Here is a 17985-nt window from a genome sequence, read left to right on the forward strand (position 1 = left end):
ATTTAAATTGTGATTTACAATTCTGCAAATTTACCTGTATGCTTCATAGTTTTTGTAGGTTTTTTTTGTATTTAAATAATAGCACTATGAAATATGACAAGTGTTAATAGATGAAATATCGAGTTATTCTTGATGTTCTTATTGGAAAATCTTACTTTCATTCACAGTAGTTTTTGGCCATCTAATCTCTGAGCCTGACGACATTTGAGAGCATAACAATCACTTAATGGATAAACACATGGAATCACACAAACACAATATTTTTACAGTAAAATATCACACGTATTATACGTATATTATATGATACCTGGAAATTTGTTACAAAATATCAAAGTCAAAATATTTAAAATTACATTTGAACCCCTTACTTTCTTCCATGAATCAAAGGTTTGAAATCCTGAGTCCTTTTACACAGGGATCAGCAAACTAGGGCCAATGGACCAAATCTGGCCTGGTTCCTATTGTAGGGCCCACAAGCTATGAACAGATTTTACATTTTTAAATGGTGGGAAAAACAAAGGATGGATATATTCCATGACATGTGAAAAGGACATGAAATTCAAATCCCAGTGCCCTTTAATAGAGTTTTATTGTACCAAAAAAAAAAAAAAAAAGGATTCTTAATTCTGTAATCATAGAATGTTTTGCATCCTACACACCAGACTGTCCTTCTAACCATATGAATTCAATAAAGACAGGTTACTATACCTGTGTGCAGGTATCTTTCGGTTCCCAACAATCAAAATAACATCACAGAGTTGTTGTTGTTTCAAGTAACTTTCCATTTTTCTGAATGTTTGCTCAGCATGGTGAACAGCCTGATAGAATTCTTCAGAGCTACTGGAGTCCATATCACTTTGAGGAGTCAATGAATGGCTAGTTGCTGTCAGCCTACAAATCACACACAAAAAAAGGTGGTGTTTATAAAGTGCTATAAAACTCGCCTAAAACAACACACAGAGTTTTACAATTTTAAAGGGAAAATCAATGCATGTCTCCTTATGTTAATCATTATTAATAGAAGTCAGAAAAATCTATTTTGGGTGACATAATTTGCTCTAAGAAGCAATAAATGAATTCTTAATTATCTTTTTCTCTAGCTTTACAATGATTTAAAAGGTAGGTTATCTATATTTATTAGGACATTAAGTTAAAAAAACCTGAAAAAGTAATAGAAATAGTAAATTACTAACATGCTTATTTGAAAATTAATTACTAATAAAATGTTAATTTAATCCATTTGAAATTGAGGTAGATCACCTAATTATAGTATTCTAAATTACAATTCCTATGAGGTTATAGTAAATGTTCTTTTACAGAAGTAGGTGATTTTCATTATAAGAAATTATGAAGCATGGTTTGTAAAAAAGATTGACAATAAATCTGAAAGTAAACTGTTGAGTTTCATAGTCTATACCCAGTTGTTTAAAAAATATATACAAAATGTAGTAGTTCAGTACTAACAAATATTTTAACCATATCTATGAGTGTATATGTGATAAACTTTAAAATTTTGAAAAATTCATGATACTTAAGTTTGGCAACTGGATCTATTAATATAAAAAACTGTTTCACAAAGAAGACTTTAAAATACCATACTCCATATTAAGGAGAAAACTCTCACTATATGCATGATAGGCCCAGAAAACCTGATCAAGTTTTCTGATGCTGTGCTAATTAAACCTTATAACAACTTATAAATGAAAATGAATTAGATATATAACTATAATGATGAAATAGTTTATTTCAAAACAGAAAGTATGGAGACTTCTGTTTCTAATTATAAGGCAATAACTTGTAGCTGACTGAACCCATCATTGAGAATGCCAGAAAAAAAAAATGGTGCCTATAAAATCAAAATAACTAAATGAATTTTAAAATAGCCATTAAGACAACCAGAACTTGAAGGACCAAGAATTTAGAATAAAGAAAAGTCATGGAAGTCAGCTCAAAATTCTCCACTGCTTTTTCATTTCCTCTGATGGTATTTATTAATTATAAGCAGCACAGAGTGAGAATCTGAGAAACTCAGCACAATGCAGCAGCCAACAGTATCATGGTCCTTGGAGGAAAAGATGGATATTGGAAGTATAGGCTCCAAAGGTAGCAAGAAATTGAGAGATAAAATAGGGGCCATAAAGGAGGAAAGTTTGGGAAAGACTGTCATTGTGATTCACTTTTTCTCAGAGGTATTTGTGATTCCTAAGCACTGCTAGACAAGCAGAAAATGGCTTATTGGAGATTAAGAAGTTAAAAAGAGTTTGAAAAATAAAAATTTGAACTCAAGGACCAGTAAGGATGAGAGACTCTGGTAAATACACAAGCTCTCAGCTGAACTCCCTAAAGGGCTTTATCCTAGGAGTCAAGGGAAATAGAAATAGACAAGAAGACAAGCTAATACAAGGATGGAAACCTAGATTTGAATCAATGAAGTCTCTGAGTGCATTAAGGTGAGATGCTAATCTAAATGTTGACAATCAGTCAGTATAAACCCCTTTAGAAAAGACCTCATAGAAACTCTGATTTCTTGTGCATGTATATGGTGCTTGACATTAAGAAGAAGGCCTATAAATAAACTCTACTGAGAGGGCAAAACAGACAATAGAAACAGGCTCTGAGGTGCTACAGGTATATCTCTGAACAGAAGGATCACAGTTAGTTATAGATGTGAAAATAACCCTAATTAATGTATTTTAATATAGATAACAAGCTGGAGACTTTCAAGAACATTAGGTTATATGTACAATCAAGTGGAAATATAATAATTTAAGCTAAGGTTTTGATAGAGGACTTGAACTTGCAGATTGGATGCAGGTGAAGAAAATATAAGCTGAAAAATAAATAGAAAATATTGAAACTAAAACATTGAGATAAAAAGATAAAAAAGGGACACCTGGGTGGCTTAGCAGTTTAGTGCCTGTCTGCCTTCGGCCCAGGGTGTGATTCTGGAGACCCAGAATCGAGTACCACATCGGGCTCCCAGCATGGAGCCTGCTTCTCCCTCTGCCTATGTCTCTGCCCCCCTCTCTCTCGGTGCCTCTCATGAATAAATAAATAAAATCCTTAAAAAAAGATAAAAAATAGTTTCTGAAATAAATGAAGCAAACAATTCATATAATTATAGTGTTAAAAGCAGAAGAGAGACATGATAGGGCAAAAGCCATCTGAAGACATAATGGCCAAGAGTTTTCAAAAGAGTCTTAAAGACATCAAGACAAAGATTCAAGATTCAGTATCCACCACTACACATGACAGTAAGACCAATGCAAAACTAGGGGTGGGGAAAAGGAAAAATAATATAAGCAAAAGACTTTTTTTTAAAGATTTTATTTCTTTATTCACGAGAGACACAGAGAGAGGCAGAGACATAGGCAGGGGGAGAAGCAGGCTTCCTGCAGGGAGCCCAATGTGGGACTTGATCCTGGAACTCCGGGATCATGCCCTGAGCCAAAGGCAGATGCTCAACCACTGAGCCACCCAGGTGTCCCAGAAAAAAGACTTTCTTAAAAGTTGCCAAAGAATAGAAAAGGAGAACCTTTCCTCTAACTCATTTAATCAGGCAAATATAACATGGAAACAAAACTTGAAAAGGATGTTGCAAATAAAGAAAATTAATGGCTATTCTTTCCTCTAAACATATTTGCAAATATCCTAAGCAAAATACTAGCAACTAAAAACAAAACTGTATGTAAAAAAAAACATGTATATACAGGGTGCCTGGGTGGCTCAGTTGGCTAAGCATCAGACTCTTGATTTCAGCTCAGGTCATGATCTCAGGGTGAGGAGTACTGCATTAGGCTTCACACTAGGTATGGAGCCTGCTTAAGATTCTCTCTCTCCCTCTCCCTCTGTTTCTCCTGCTCCTTTCTCTAAAAAAAAAAAAAAAAAAAAAAAAAAAAAAGACCGAGAAAGAAAGAAAGAAAAAAAAAAGAAAACATAAAAAATAAATGTATCACATATATAGTGGACAATATCACAAATAAGTTGAACTTAATTAAGGAACACATTTTAAGCATATAAAAGCACCTAATTCATTCATACAGAAGACCTATTTAATGGAAACCTTTCTTCTTTAAGATTGAAAATGAAATTCATTAGTATCACCTCTATTCAACATTTTTATGGAAGATCTTTCCAATGTAATGCAAAAAAGGAAAAAAAATAAAGCCCATTAGAGTTGAACCAAAAAAAAAATGTATAACTGCTATTATTTCTAGAAGACATGTTTGTGCACATAGAAAATCCAAAAGAACTGCAGACAAGTTTACAAATCTAAATTCATTAAAATTAAAATCCTGTGTGTTCCCTGTTATCTACAATATTTGTCTACACAATATGGTTATTTTCTTCAGACTTTACCAGTTTGCCTTTAAATATTTAAAATTAATATAAATTTTGCTGTACCATATGTTTGCCTTTCACAAATTTGCAAATTATAACCCCAGAATATGGTCATTTCCCGGTGTATATTTTAGGAATTCAGGCTCAGGCATATGTGGCAAGAATATTCTTCTAAACATGAACACATTGATCAGGAAAGTCACAAAATACCCTGCAGGATGGACTTTTAAATCTAGATTGAACATACCATTATTGTGTTACAGGTAACTATGGAGATTCAAGCGAAGAGCACAAGTTTCCAAAGAGATCAAAACTGCCCCACTCAGATCCTGATGTCTGGTCAAGAGACTCGAGACAGCCTGTACATTGGCTCCAGATTGACTTAAAGAGAGCTTGGGATAAAGGTTACATTCAGATCCTTAGGTTAATTTCTTATAAGTTAAACATACTTAGGGCAGAAAGTTCTATACTTCACTAAGATTTTCATATCCTGGGAAATGTTAGCAAGAAAAGAATTTAGTGTAGTAGTTTATCTTCAAGTCACTCAAGTTGTGGTGGACACAATATTAGAAGAATAGTGAAAGAAATAGAGTAATACAGTTTTAGAGTTTGGTGAGACCTCACATAACAAATCAAACAGGACATAGAATTTGACAAGGTTTATTTAAAACTAATTTCTCTTAAGGTAGCATTAACTACTTTTCTGTAATCAAGGTATATTAACAAATCTTGATTGCGCTACAGAGGTGGGCCTTTTCTGAAGACCTTGAAAGTAATTTACAAGGATGAATCAGAAGAATAGAGAGCTAGAAATTAGGCTCCAAACTACTTCTTTTCCAGAGTTCTCATTCACTCCTAACTTTTTTCCTTAAAGTTCTAATTCTTGAGTTTCTCCATATTATACCTAAAAGCTAGTTATTTTTCTTGAAGGATGATTGATCTGTCAGAAAAATGGTTATGTTGGTTTGACTTGATTTTCTCCCTATAATATCACTGTCACAGTGCTTGCACATTTTCTCATAAATCATGTCTTGATATCAGGTTTGCGTAGAACTCTTTGACCTCGACCTTTGACTCAGGATTTAGAAAGGAGTTTCCACATCAGAACACTTAGGATTCTCAAACTATGGTTTATTATCCAACCTTATTAGTTTATCAAATGGGACTTTAAAATTTTAGGAAATAGAGATTATATCTTTATAGTGTTTCCTATAAAATAAAAGTCTGACATTATTATTTCTATTATTGTCTAATTTTTATGTCTTCAGACTAAATAAACTTTATAATCTCTTTCCAATCTAAACGTCTCTCAGGTGTTAGGATCTGACACTATAATTTTATCTTTATTGTGGCCCAACAACATAAAGCCTCAAGTTCCAGGAAATGGAATTTTAAAAGGGCAGTATGATTTCTTCCCACTGGAATTTAAGCATGTTAAAGAATTCACCAACTTATGATGTACAAAACATACAATCAAAAATTTTTCTTGATCTCACAAAACTACTCAAGTCATAGTTACTCCTATTTCCTTTCACAACCATAGGTCTTGAAAGTGTTGTCTGCACTCATTATCTTAATTTCTGACCCTCTGAATACTCCTCAATACATTGCAATCTTACTTTCCAACCACCCATGTAATGAAACGGCTTTTGCCAAAGTCACTAGTGTCTTTTCTTGTGACTTTATTTAGCTTTCATTTTCATTTCTTGTCCTAATTGCCGAGAACTGACCAACAAGCATTCCTGTTCCTATGCCAAATAGTTCAGGGCTGAACACTTATTTTTCCTGTACCAACCAATTCTGTGATAAAGCATACTTTCTTATTTTTGTGCTAAATAGTATTGGGATCAGGTGGAAATAACTCTTGCTCCAGGAAATAGTTACTTCTAGAAGATTAGACTGTGAATTAACTTAAAAAAAAAAAAGCTATAAAAACTAACAATTACTCATCTGTTTTCACATTAAAACCCCCCTACCTAGGTGCTGATTTAAAGCTATTACATCATAAACTGTGCCTACTGTCAACCAGGTTCTAGCCTGCAATGCTTCCATGGTTCAAACTACATATTATGTTATAAATGCCTAATTATCTGATATTTTCTTCAATTTTTTTCTTCAATTTTTATTACCCATCAGCTCTTTTAGGCAGTTAGCCATGAGGGAGGAGAGATAAAGCAGATGTTGTCCATACCTTTAGAGCCACTCTGAGTGTTAACAGCCACACCTCTAGAGACATCTCTAAAGGCTAACAGAATAGGAAAGGCCTAGCCAAAGAACTGACTCAAAAACCACAAAAGGACTTCAAGAGTTGAGCGTGTGCACAAATGGTGCAGCTTGCCCTTAAGTATCTTTAGGGTCACAACAAAAGCTCATTAGATACTCATAAATATATGATACATAAATAAATACAATTATAAGACTGCATCATGGATAGGAACACATGCAGTGGCCAAAATGTCATATAACCCCCAGTTGTCAATGAAAAATGTCAATCAAAGCCAAGTTTACATTACACAAAGCAGGCTTAAAAAGATGCAGCTAGAACTTCTTGGTGTCATTTCCACTCTCACTCTAGCAGTGGCCTGCTTTCACTCTTGAAACCCTCCTCTGCTTATCTATGCAATAAACTCTATCTCCCCCTCTGGTCTTGGGTCTCCAATTCTTTGGTGCATCTGGGATTCGAATGGAGTGCCCTAGTAACAGCTTAAGCACTAATTCTAACCATGCTAAGTAATTTCATTATGTCATATCTCTTTCTTCTACAGCCTTCACACATACACTTCTCTAAATGAAATCTTCAAAACACATTGACATTCTCATGAATAACTTTACTTCTTCAGAGATCAGTTTAAATATCACCTCTTCCAGAAAGACTTCTTTTAATTCTCATTGTTTGGGCAGTCATGGTCTATTGTGACATGCTAATTATTCAGTATAGTTTACACACATCTTTGGCATGTAGGATATTTTAGGAGTCCAATTATTTGTTGAATAAATTAGTGAGAATATTCTATGAGAGGATGCCTTGGCCAAGTACTAATCTTAACTAGTAATGGTTTTCTTGTTTATTTCATAGAACACAAAAATATACTTTTGGTAAAGGAATTTATATTCCCAAACAGGACAGAGTGCCTGGCACATATAGGGTAGTTAGTAAATGTTTGCATGAATTACTATTGTAGAATTTCAAAAAGCTTCCAGAGCTCAGGAGAAAGAATGCATACATAACTGCTATAACCCAAATATGAACTCTTTTGCATTCTCTGATAGAGCACTTATGTACATTGTGAAAATACTAAAGAACAGCCTAGAAATTACTTTTAAAAATTCTTTATTTCTTAGAGATTTATTTATTTATGGCAGGGAGCAGTAAGGGCAGAGAGAGAGATTATCTTACGTAGACTGAACATGGGACCTGAAGCTGGGCTCATCTCATAACCTTGAGATCACTACCTGAGCCATCATCAAGAATTGGTTGCTTAGCCTACTCCAACCCCCAAGCACCCCTAAAAAATCTTTTGAATAGATATGATGCATTTATTTCAAACAAAGGTCCCTGACTAAGATGCTATATTTAAGTATAAAGGGAATGGAGAGGGGCAGAGGAAGAAAGACAATCTCAAGTAGGTTCCCTGCTGGGCTCAGAGCCCTACATGGGCTTGATCCTAGAACTCTGAGAACATGACCTGAGCCAAAACCAGGAGTTGGACACTTAACTGACTGAGATACCGAGGCATGCCTTATTATTATATCTTTAATTTCACTATATAAGAGAATAATTAAATGGCAAAATAAATTTGCAAGCAGCTTTCTTTTTCTCTTGAGTGATAATTTAGTTTTGTTTTGAGGGATTTATTTATTTATTTATTTATTTATTTATTTATTTATTTATTTTTTATTTTTATTTTAAGATTTTTATTTATTCATGAGAGACACAGGGAGAGAGGCAGAGACATAGGCATAAGGAGAAGGAGGCTCCCTGTGGGGAGCCTGATGCATGCATGATCCCAGGACCCTAGGATCACAACCTAAGCCAAAGGCAGATGCTCAACCACTGAGCCACAGAGGTATCCCTGAGGGAATAATTAAAGATTTCTATAAAATCCGATAAAAGAATTACCAATACATAATTCTTGGGCAGCGCCTGAATGTAATAAACGATACTGTTATTTAAGTGAAATAACTATTTCTTTTAGCCATACAATTAGTGTACACTGCAGGCTTCTCTTCATATTAAGTTTCCATTAGCAAAATATTTATTTAAACTTGTAAAAATATTCTGATTAAAGGTTTGCTATTTTATTCCTCCTTTATATTGCTTAAATATTTTATATGAAGCACATGTAATTTCTATTTTAAAACTATGAAGTTATTACAAATAATTATGTAAATAATATCAAAGATCAAAAAGTAAGCAAAAATTCTCAGACAATAAAGCACACTATTACATGTCTATTTAACCTTGAAAATTTTACATCTAAAGTTAATATTTCATTATTTTAAAAAAGGGAAAGTGTTTTAAATAAATAAATTTAAAGAAACAACTTTAAATTATTACAGTACTAGTGAATGAATCATCATCATATATCAGCATGGCAGAGTAAACCAGTGTTCAAAATGAATGTCTAGTTATACAAACACACTAATTTCAAAGCTTTTAATAACTCCCAAGAGGGAGGTTTAGATCGAGGAAATATTAGAAGGGATAAAGTTCAAGCACCAGGTGCTACTACTTAGAAACAAGAAAAATGAATATAGTCACTAATGTTGCTTTTGGGTACAATTTTGTTTTATAAGATAATTGGAATTTTAAGTAAGGCTTTTTATCAGAAGTATTGAAAAATACACGCATGAATACACACACACACATACACTGGTAAGAGAGAATAATAAAAAAGAGCAATAACTCATGAGCTAAAGAAAAACTGTATATATATTCTAGGCTCCATCAGTTACTGCATTTTGAATCTCAGCTAATTTATTTGTAAAATAGAATATCTTTACAAATCTCCACATAGAATGCTTATGGAAAAAAATAAAATATGTATTTGAGCTGTTAAGTATATTTCCAATGAAATACCGGATGTGAAAATGTAACCTATAATATTTATAAAATAAAAAGAGTACTTTTATGAATTAGGTGTGTATCAGTACAGTGCAATATGTTGCTTGAAGAATTAGATCTACTTTTAATAATAATTATGTAAAATATAATTGTTTTTATCTTCTAAATCTTAAAATGTATAATCTATAGATGTACCTATTTAAATTAAAAGTATTTTTAAATGTTTGAAATTACAAAATTGAAATAATTGAAATATTTTCAAGGACTTTAAATTCAAAATAAAGAAAATCATGATTGAGGACATGATGAGAATAGCTAACATATAAATTATATTTTGATGCTGGAAGTTCTCAACAAAAAAATACCAAATCTGGGAAGAAAGGCAACTACACAGAGGGAATGGGAAACACTATAAAATCTGTAAGTGTTTCTAATATGAAATGCAGTTGGAAATTGATATATGAATAATTAATTAATGCAAGTTCTACTCTGAGAAGATGTACCAAAGAACAAAGGAATTATAATGATGTGCCAACTTGGATAGTAGATGCCTGGGAAGTGCCTGTACGGAAAGATTCAGAAGATATCAGATTGAGGTTGACTCAGACAAAATAAAATAATGTGTTTCTACTCACCCAGGATTCAGAGGAGTGGTTCTAACATCTACTGGGCTAACAGAAGCCTGAATTAAAAGGGTTCCTAGAATATGTAATGCCAACATTTCCCAGTCATATTGTGGAAGAAAAAACAAAAATGCACATGTATATGGAAATGATACAGCATATCTATCATAGTCAACCTGTTTAACAATAATTATTGAGTAGCTCAGGAAACATCCTTTTCACTATCATGAAATTCGTTGGCAAGGAGAACAATAGCATACTTTTAAAGCTCTCTGGTAAGTACTAAAGGTTTTGATGGCACAATTAAATTGAGCTCTCTGGTGTCAATGGCATTACTGTACTAGATGATGAGACTTAAAGATGAAAGACAACGTGAGCTCTATTGTCACCAGACACTACTGCCAGTTGTCCAAACAAGACTGCCATCTGTTTGGGTAAATAAGCTTTTACTGAGATATAGCCACACACATTTGGTTATATGTGGCTGCTTTCTTGCCACAATAGCCAAGTCCAGTAGTTGTGAGAAAGACCATATGCTCTCCAGAATGAAAAAAAAAGAAAAAGAAAAAGAAAAAAACAACAACAACTATCTGGTCCTTTATTATTTTTTTTTTAAAAAAGGAAAAGAAAATTGTTGGTCCCTATTAAAATAATAGGAATAGAATGGTAATCAGTAGATTTTAGTTACCTAAGACATCTCTGGAAAATATAACTTTATCATGAGGTATGTGCGTAAAATGAGCAGTCCACTAAATTATTACTTGGTCTGTTCAATCAGAAAAAGTATAGATCTTTTGTGTAGCAATTTGAATCAAATCATGATAATGGGACTTTATACTCTCCAAGTTACTTTTTCTAAATTAGTTCAGAGATTCTCCATTGATTTTAAGACTAGGTTCTTTTAAGAAAGAATGCTGAAAAATTGCCACATTTCTGAAATGGAACTATTACCCATATTTTCCCCAGATATCAGGCCCTAGACATTCTAAAATTTAAAATATCCAAACATTCTAGTAGTTATAAATATTATACCTGAATTAAAGCAAGTACCTCACAACTTACACTGCCACCGTATCCACTAGACAGGGAGGATGCCCATGAAAACTAAGCAAAAAATTGTGCATTTGCCCGAGTCCATACTCTCATGCACTCCCCAGGTTGTTAGATTGAACCTGTAGTTATTTTCTCAGTCTCAGAATGCACAGTTGGAAAAGGTTCTCACATTGGTTTCCTGACCCACAAAATAAGTTCTATTAAAGGAGACTGTCAACTGAACTACCACCACACACCTACCATTGAAGGTATAAAAGCTATACTGTATTCATAAGGAATTTGCAGATATCAGTGCACATTAAAAAGTTAAAATATGAAAGGGCCCCCTTGAGTGGCTCATCTGGTTAAGCGCCACCATGATTTTGGCTCAGGTCATGATCTCAAGGTCCTGGGATCAAGCTCTGACTTGAGAGAGAGGGAGTCTGTTTCTCTCTCTCTCTCTCTCTCTTTTTCTCTTTTCCCCCCAACCCCCATCTCCCTCTGCCCCCTCCCTGCTCCTGCTGGCATATATTCTTTCTCACTTTCAAATAAATAATTGTTTTTAAAAATTAAAATATGAACGAGTATAGATTCTATTTTATCCCATCTTAATTTGTTCATTTGGTAGGTACAAATTCCAGATGGATCTTGAATAATGACTAGATCATCACAAACATAATCAGGTAGTGATGATAATTATAGCTGATATTCCAGATGTGATATTTTTACACAGGGAAATCAACACAACCCTCACACTTAGTATGCAGCTATCAACCTAGCAGAACACTTTTTTTCTCAATCAACATTATTAAGGAAATCAGAACTTGTTTACCTTCTCCTAACAGGAGCATCAGCATCATTTCAATGTCTTACCACAGGGAAATGACAACTCTTCTCTTTACATTGTGCAAGAACTTTGATTACCTTGATATCCCATAAAACATTACATGTTTCCATGACATCTGTGATATTATGATCATTGGTTCTGGTGGGGAGGAAATAACAAGTATGCGAGATGTCTTCCTCGGCAGATAGTGGGAGGAAAATCTTGCAAAAGTTAAAGTGCCTATCACAGTGGTGAAAATTCTAGGGGTTTAGCAGTTTGAATAGGTCACAAAATTACATTTATTTATTTATTTATTTTTAAATATTTTATTTATTTATTCATGAGAGACACAGAGAGAGAGAGGCAGAGACACAGCAGAGGGAGAAGCAGGCTCCATGCAGGGAGCCTGACACGGGACTCAATCCCAGGACTCCAGGATCAGACCCTGGGCTGAAGGTGGCGCTACACTGCTGAGCCAGTAGGCTGCCCACGAAATTACATTTAAAGTGAAAGATCTTAAATGATATATCTTGTGCCACCTGCCACCTGCCTGTTGGAGATAAAACATACAATATTTAGGTATTCTATACCCCCTTTGCCCCCAGTGAACTCACAAGTCTACCAGTTCTGACTGAGGCCCGGAGCAAGAGAGGCCTCTGTTGCAGGTTTGAGCTGTTGAACAAGCAGTTCTGCTCTTGGGACCTTATGATCCAGAAGAATAAATATTAGGAGAAGTGTCTTCAGCTGCCAAGGATGTGAAGGGAGCCCTGTGGCCTATTAGAGAATTATAATTCAGAAAGACTTTATGAACAAAATTATAGTTCTCCCAATAAACATTCTCAATTTGAGAATCATCTTCTTGTTTACAACTGGGTCACAGAAAAGACTGAATGATGGCCAAGAGGCAACTGTAAACTGACCCAATATGATTTACAAAATCATTAAGAGAAATGTGTGCAGTAGCATTCTATCATAATATATAAATGGTATATATGAGAAAGGCCCTCAGTAGATCCGGAAGTAAATTTCATGAATATGTGGCTAGACTCCCTGGTACCTATTTCTACTCTTTGCAATTCTACTTCAACCAGTACCTAGGGCCTTATATTAGTTTTCTATTGATCATAACTAATGCCTACAAAAGTATCCGCTTTAAACAATGCAATTCATGTATGTCAAGAGTCAAGACATGGTTCAGGGACCTCTGTTCAGGGTCTCAGAAGGCCATAGTAAAGGTGTTGGCCTGGATATGCTACCATCTTGAGGTTCAACTGGGGAAGAATCTGCATTCAATTTTACTCAGGGTGTTAGCAAAATTCATTTAATTGCGTCTGTAGAACTGAGGACCGTGCTTCTTGCTGACTTTCATCTAGATGATGCCTTTAGTTCTTAGAGGTCATCTTCATTCTTGGAGGACGCTTTCAACTCTCAAAGGTCACCCACAATTTCAAGAAGTCATCTATAGTTCTCTCCCACAGAGGTCTCCTCACTATGGCTGCTTTCTTCATCAAGCCAGCACAGAGAATCTCTAGAGAGAATTTAAATGCAAGATGGCATTTTATACAACATAACATAATCACAAGAGCAATTTTGCATAGTTTTTGCCATATTCTATTGCTTAAACTCAGGTCACAGGTCTTTCTTAAACTCAAGCAGAGCAAATCATATGAGACTATGAATACCAGAAAGCAGAGATCACTGATGGTCATCTTTGTGTATGCCACAGACCTCATGCGGAGGAGCCTATGACCTGTTACCAGGAAAGGTGAAATCATATATCTGCTTTATAGATGAGCCTGACATAAATGGCTTTTAAAAAATTATTACTCTGATACATAATATCTGGAATTCTTGCTTATAATTACTAAAACTGAACATTATAGTTTTGGCAGTCCATTTTCAAGTGTAAATTTTCTCCTGACCAACTTCAGGCTCCTCATGACATTGATTTAGTGTTAGCAAAGGGTTACTCTGTCAGGTAAAGTGATTAGTCCCAATTACTAAGGAAAAAAAATGGGTTGCTTGCAAAATGTGGTTAATGAGAAATATGTCTGAAAGGTAGGGGACTAACTGTAGTGTCACTTAGCAATCCTATATCTGGAGATAAGGATCAGTTTGGGCAACCCATTCAATACAGGAAGCAGTAAGGACTCTGGACCTTCAAGAACAAAGGTTTAGCTTATTGCATCAGGTAAATAACATTGACAAAATTGGTATTGTCAGAGGCAAGATGTACATGGAACTGTTGAGAGAGTGAGGAAGTTAGGATTAATAATCTAGGTCACCCACCAGCCATCAAATTCACCTTCTTTCCTGAAGATATGGTAGGGTATGTTATAGACTTAGTAGGATATTGATTCCTACTGAAGAGATTAATATTTTATCATTATTAAATTAGGAAACAAATTCTGTTTTGGCTTTCATAAAACATCAAAATATATAACTAAACTAAATATAAAATTACCGATCAGTGTTATTTGTGATAGTATGAAGTCCACAAGAGAAAATTCTTTTAGAAAAGCAGAACAAAACAAATTATTTAAGAAAGAAAGCAGTTAAAACTTTAGTAATCATCCAGCATGCCTTAAATATATAGGTTTTAGAAGAAGATGTTCCTAAAACACAAAAGCTATTGTTGGTATTTTAGCTCACAAACTTACTCTTTTTTCTAAGTGGTAACAACCTCCAAATAAAAAATTTCCTCCAGTTATCATGCTTCTGACTATATTTAAAATGATGATTTAATAAATTTAAAATTGTAACTATACTAACAGATAATCTATATTAAGCATGTATGATGTAGCAGGTGCTCTTTGACATGACCTACAACTACTTTGTTACCATCTTATAGGTTTGAAAACTAATGCCAGGAGAACTTAAGTAACCTGTATAAGGAATTAGATATGAAAGTTTGCAAAAACTGTATGACAGACTCCCTCTAGAAGTATTACTTTAGGGTAAATTCAAGCAAAAATTTTAAATAACCTAAATTACAAAAATACAAGAAATAACCCTAAAAAAAGAAATAACCCTCAAAATGCCAATAAAAATGTATAATTGTGACAATATAAATAATTGTTGGATTATAATGTACATTTTATTTTTTTATTATTTAATTTTTTTGAGAGAGAATGTGGGAGCGGAGGGGAGGGAGAGCAGGAGAGAGAAAGAAAGAAAGAAAAAGAAAGAAAGAAAGAAAGAAAGAAAGAAAGAAAGAAAGAAGAAAGAAAGAAAGAAAGAAAGAAAGAAAGAAAGAAAGAAAGAAAGAAAGAGAGGGAGAGAATCTTAAGCAGGCTCCATGTTCAGTGCAGAGCCCAACATGAGGTTCAATTTCAAGGCCCCAAAATCATGACCTGAACTAAAATCAGGAGTCAGATGCTTAACTGACTGAGACATCCAGGTGCCCCTCGTGAATATTTTAAATTAAAGAGTATCCCATATTATTCCCTTGGAAGAATACAATATGCCAAAGAACCATGAAAAGAAATTTACTCAGTAGAAAAAGTCTCTAAAGTGACCCAGATGTTTGGATAGTAAAGAAGGCCTTTAAGGAAGCTATTGTAAATATGTTCAAGGAATTAAAGGCCATTATGGTCTCTCCATGCATGAGGAAATTAAGAGAAATGGAATCTAACAGGAAAAAATTCTGTAACTGAAAAGCACAATTTCTAAAATAAGAAGATTAACTGATGGGTATAATAACCAATTAGAATTGGCAGAAGAAAGGGTAAGAGCAAAAAAAAAAAAAAAAACAAGAGGAAAAAAAATAAGCAGAGTCTCAATGACGTGTGGGGAAAATATCCAATAATCTACCCTACTAGAGTTGGAATGTCAGAAGGCAAAGTGAGAGAAATAGAACAGAGAAAACATTTAAACAGTCGTTTAAAATGTTTCCGAATTGATGATTACTTCCATCTACCGATTCCCGAAATCACAGTGAATTCCAAGTGGGATAAATACTAAATAAACCCAAACCAATGACAAAAAGATAGATTATTTGACAAATGATCTTAGAAAAACTTGCTTTACATTCAAAACACCTTATGTTATTATCTGATATCATAAACTTCAGATATGTCCAATGCCAAACATATACAGCAAATCTATTAACAATTGGAAGAAAAAATAGTGTAGGGGGCATACTTTTGTATGATTTGGGAGGGATGCATTCTATAAGCAAGACATAAATTCCAAATTTCCTAAAGGAAAAAGAACAACGGATAGATTTTAACTATCTTTATGAGAAAAAAGATCGTAAACATATTTACGTACTAGCCACACACTTAGAGAAACTATTTAGCTTATATAACAAACAAGGGATTAATACCTAGATTTTCAAAGCACTTTTAAAACACAATAATAAAAAAGGACAAATAGAAAAATAGACAAAAGGTATTTTAATTTGTTTCAAAAGAGAAAGCACACATGGAAAAGATTTATATTAAAATAAGCTGAAACTGAAATAGTAATTATGAACATACAAATTCTACATAAAGATTTTTGCCCATATTACTGGAAACATTTTAAAGTACTGACAATCAAGTAATATGCAAAGTTTATCTTGAAGCACGATAAGAACATTTCTTAATGAATAAAGGGATTAATGAAATTTCAAGGGAAAAAATAAGAGTTAGAGACAAATGGATGCTATGTTCAGATATGAGGAAGCAATTAAAGAAACTGAGATTCCTATACAGGTATGTTGGGAGTTGAGGCTGAAAATGCTTTGAATGAAATATTTTTTAAAGATTTTTATTTATTTATGAGAGAGAGAGAGAGAGAGAGAGAGGCAGAGACATAGGCTGAGGGAGAAGCAGGCTCCCTGCAAGGAGCCTGATGTGGGACTCCATCGTGGATCCTGGAATCACGCCCTGGGCCAAAGGCAGATGCTCAACCGCTGAGCCACTCAGGCATCCCTGAATGAAATATTAAAGAGTTTAACCTTAAGCCACATCTAATGAGGTATGTTTCACATAATATTTTTATCATGAGATCTAAATCATGATGATCAATTTGCAAAATACCATATTCACTGCCCGTAACAGATTCCTGTTACACATGAAGATAACAAGGGATCTGGAGAGAAATAAAATGATCTTAATTTTGTTTGGCTCTGTTTTCCCCAATACGTTTATCTTTGAGACAAGAGATAATATTTTATTATATTTGTTTATTTCTCAAAGAGGAGAGTGACATGAGGATAGTGTCCCTATTAATATCTCACAGAATTTGTGCACCACAGAACACTTTGGAAAGAGTTGTTTTAAACATTTAACCATTTAAAAGTGGTGGAGTTAAATAACTGGATACATGGATTAGAAGGTGGAAAGATTGCAGACAATGATATATATTGGGAGACTATCATAGTAATTAAGGGAGAAAATGATAGACCTGGACTGGATTAGACCAAATATAGGAAGTATTAAGAGAACAGGCATAGTTTGAGGAGATAGAATAGAGGTAAAATCTACAAAACCTGAAGGTCAACACACATATTTGGACAAACTCACCTTTAGGTATTAAATTATATACAATAGCTTTTATGCATGGTTACTAGTTTATTCACACTGATTATAACTTTATGTGAAACCTACCTTTAAGGCCAATTAATGGTCAATGTGTGATGTATGTGAGAGTTTTACATGGTTATTCTAAATAGAAATTTATGATCCAATGATTGATTAATGGAAATGGGATCCCAGCAGTGAGAGGCTGGAAATAAAGCCAAACTTTGTAAATGGACAAATCATCAACTACTGTACAGAGCTAATAGGTAGGAAACTGTAGGATCAGATAATAAATACATGACTGGTGACAACAAAAATGAACAACATAAAAACATTTGATTAATAATCCAGGAGCTAAGCCATGCTGTGCTAAGACAATCAAAATTATGTTGCTTTTAGTTTCATCTTGGCCTTTTCTTTGGTCTTAGAAAAGCTCATTAAGGGCCATACCTAGACTATATTGCATTGTGTTCTCATTGGAAGATATTATAAGTGCTAGTTTTATATCCTGCCCTCCCCATTTAACAGTTCACTTTTCCTTCTTCATATTATTCTCTTTGCTGGTGATTTAATGCAATTAATAACTTTAAT

The 17985-nt window shown here is 34.0% G+C and overlaps 1 protein-coding gene across 1 annotated transcript in view; it reads right to left on the minus strand.

The window, feature by feature from the left end:
• The window catches only part of KLHL1 (kelch like family member 1), a 353403-nt gene that overhangs the window by 235328 nt on the left and 100090 nt on the right, over positions 1 to 17985 (minus strand). The window contains exon 2 of the mRNA XM_025987262.2: positions 709 to 891. Within this exon, the coding sequence (XP_025843047.1) occupies positions 709 to 891 (183 nt within the window). The remainder of the gene's footprint in view (positions 1 to 708; positions 892 to 17985) is intronic.

Source organism: Vulpes vulpes, chromosome 6 (assembly GCF_048418805.1).
Source record: "Vulpes vulpes isolate BD-2025 chromosome 6, VulVul3, whole genome shotgun sequence".
Classification (NCBI taxonomy): Eukaryota; Metazoa; Chordata; class Mammalia; order Carnivora; family Canidae; genus Vulpes; species Vulpes vulpes.